General features: G+C 34.0%; 1 protein-coding gene across 1 annotated transcript; it reads left to right on the top strand.

Moving 5' to 3' along the window:
- Positions 1-218: 218 nt before the first annotated feature.
- On the top strand, positions 219-1,334 carry LOC107441027 (BTB and MATH domain-containing protein 42). The gene has a single exon (XM_016054154.4). The coding sequence runs from the start codon at positions 219-221 to the stop codon at positions 1,332-1,334; it is 1,116 nt and encodes a 371-aa protein (XP_015909640.3).
- Positions 1,335-1,973: the final 639 nt, after the last annotated feature.

Raw genomic sequence — 1,973 nt, 5'->3', positions numbered from 1 at the left:
CGTAACTTCCGAAATTGAAACGCGATAAAAAAGATAAAAAGAGAAACTGGGAAAGATGCCAAGTTCACTGTCCCGTCCCTTTAAAGGAAATAATCACTGTTTACTTTTCCAGATTAGAATAATTTCGTCATTCACTGAAACATTTTAACAGCGTTCGTTTCAATTTCACATCAGATTCGGTTTAAATTTCTCTTCGGTGATCATTCCGAGCAGCAAAAATGGGAGATATACCTTTTTCATGGACCGTTGACTTAGAATTGAGTAGAATTCGAACATTGTATGGAAATGGAGAAAATCCCGTTTTGCCTTACGAACCACCGAGCACTGTTATCAAGGTATCGAAATTCCATTTAGGTACTGCGGCAGATACGGAATGGCTATTGCAGTTCGAACATACTAAAATATATGACCAATCGTTTTATGGTCAGCAAGAAAATGCCATTCTGTTGCTGGAAAGAAGCAACAGTGATGGGGCAGTCGAAATTGAAGGCACCGTTTCCCTGTACGACCTGACCACGCACAAACGGTTAAGCAAGACGGACTTTAACAATTATCTAGCTGATGGCGATTCTACTTTGCCTATACCACTGGACTTAACAATGTCTGAATTTTCTTATATAGTTTTCGAAAACTCGAAACTGTGTGTCCAAGGTAATGTGTCCATTTCACATTCTGACGATGTTGTGGTCAACACTGGGGGTGAAGTTAATTCATCGGAGATACACATCATACAGAACAATCCGTTAGCGCAATTGTCTTATGATTTTTTGTCTCTGTTAGAAGAAGGTACGTTTTCAGATGTGACTATAAAATGTGATTCTTCAGAAATTCTTGCTCACAAGAACGTCATGTCGGCGAGGTCGCCTATTTTCGCAGCCATGTTCAAATCCAGTATGGTCGAAGGCGAAGGTAACGAACTGGTGCTAACGGACGTGAAGTTACCCGTTTTACAAAAAATGCTGAAATTCTTGTACAGCAGTCAGGTGACAGATTTAGATTACGAAACGGCTTGTGATCTCTTGTTTGTGGGTGATAAGTATGAGATTTCCGGATTAGTTAGAATTTGTGTGGAATACTTAAAGTCTAGTTTGACAGCTGACAACGCCCTGGAAATGTTAACAGTTGCCGATTTGTACGATAGTGGTTTGAAAGACTATGTTATGAATTATATTAGTTGCTATTTTAGCTATTTTGAGGACACTAATGAATTGAAGGCATTGAAAGAGAATAATCACACCTTAATAATTGAACTATTAGAGTATACTATAAAATATCGTTTTAGTAAAAAATTTAATGTCAAAAGCACATTTGAGGATAACCTAGCAAGGGAGTAGTACTTATAAGTGTTTGTTGGATGATTCATATAATTTGTTTAATATTTTAGTTCGAAAATGTGGACGTCGTAAGCTAAATAAATGATCCGGTTCTTTGCAAACAACCGACGATAATTTGCAACACGCCAGGTAAATTGAAAAAGTCTTCAGTATTTTTTAATCAGCTTCACAGTTTTTAGGCTCATTGCAATAAGCTCATTTACAATTGGTCAAATCAGAGAATATCATATGCTTCAAGAAATAAACATAATATGCATTCAGAAGTAAGTTGAAATTTTGAAGCTCTCGATGTTGTTGTTTTTATTTTTTTAATCTCATGATTTCGGTAGTATTCTTGAAACTAATTGCATTCATCAAAAAATATTTAATTCAATTAAAAAGTAGTTTACTGATGGAAAATTTCAGGTAAAAAATTTATGCTTTAAGGCGAATTTTAATGTTAAAATCTAGAAATCAAATAAATAAAAATATAAAAATTGTGCAAATTTTAAGAAATCACGATTTAAAAACGCAATTTTTATTTTTAAAAAAATTAAGTATTCTGTTGTAGCATGTTTTTTTTTTATAATTAATTAACAATAAATTTTGAGTTAATTTTCAAATTTCTATACTCATAGCACTTGTAGAAGATAAGGTTCA

This window comes from Parasteatoda tepidariorum, chromosome 7 (genome assembly GCF_043381705.1).
Source record: "Parasteatoda tepidariorum isolate YZ-2023 chromosome 7, CAS_Ptep_4.0, whole genome shotgun sequence".
NCBI lineage: Eukaryota > Metazoa > Arthropoda > Arachnida > Araneae > Theridiidae > Parasteatoda > Parasteatoda tepidariorum.
The sequence above is the reverse complement of the archived record's forward strand: the minus strand, read 5'-3'. Positions and strand labels throughout refer to the sequence as shown.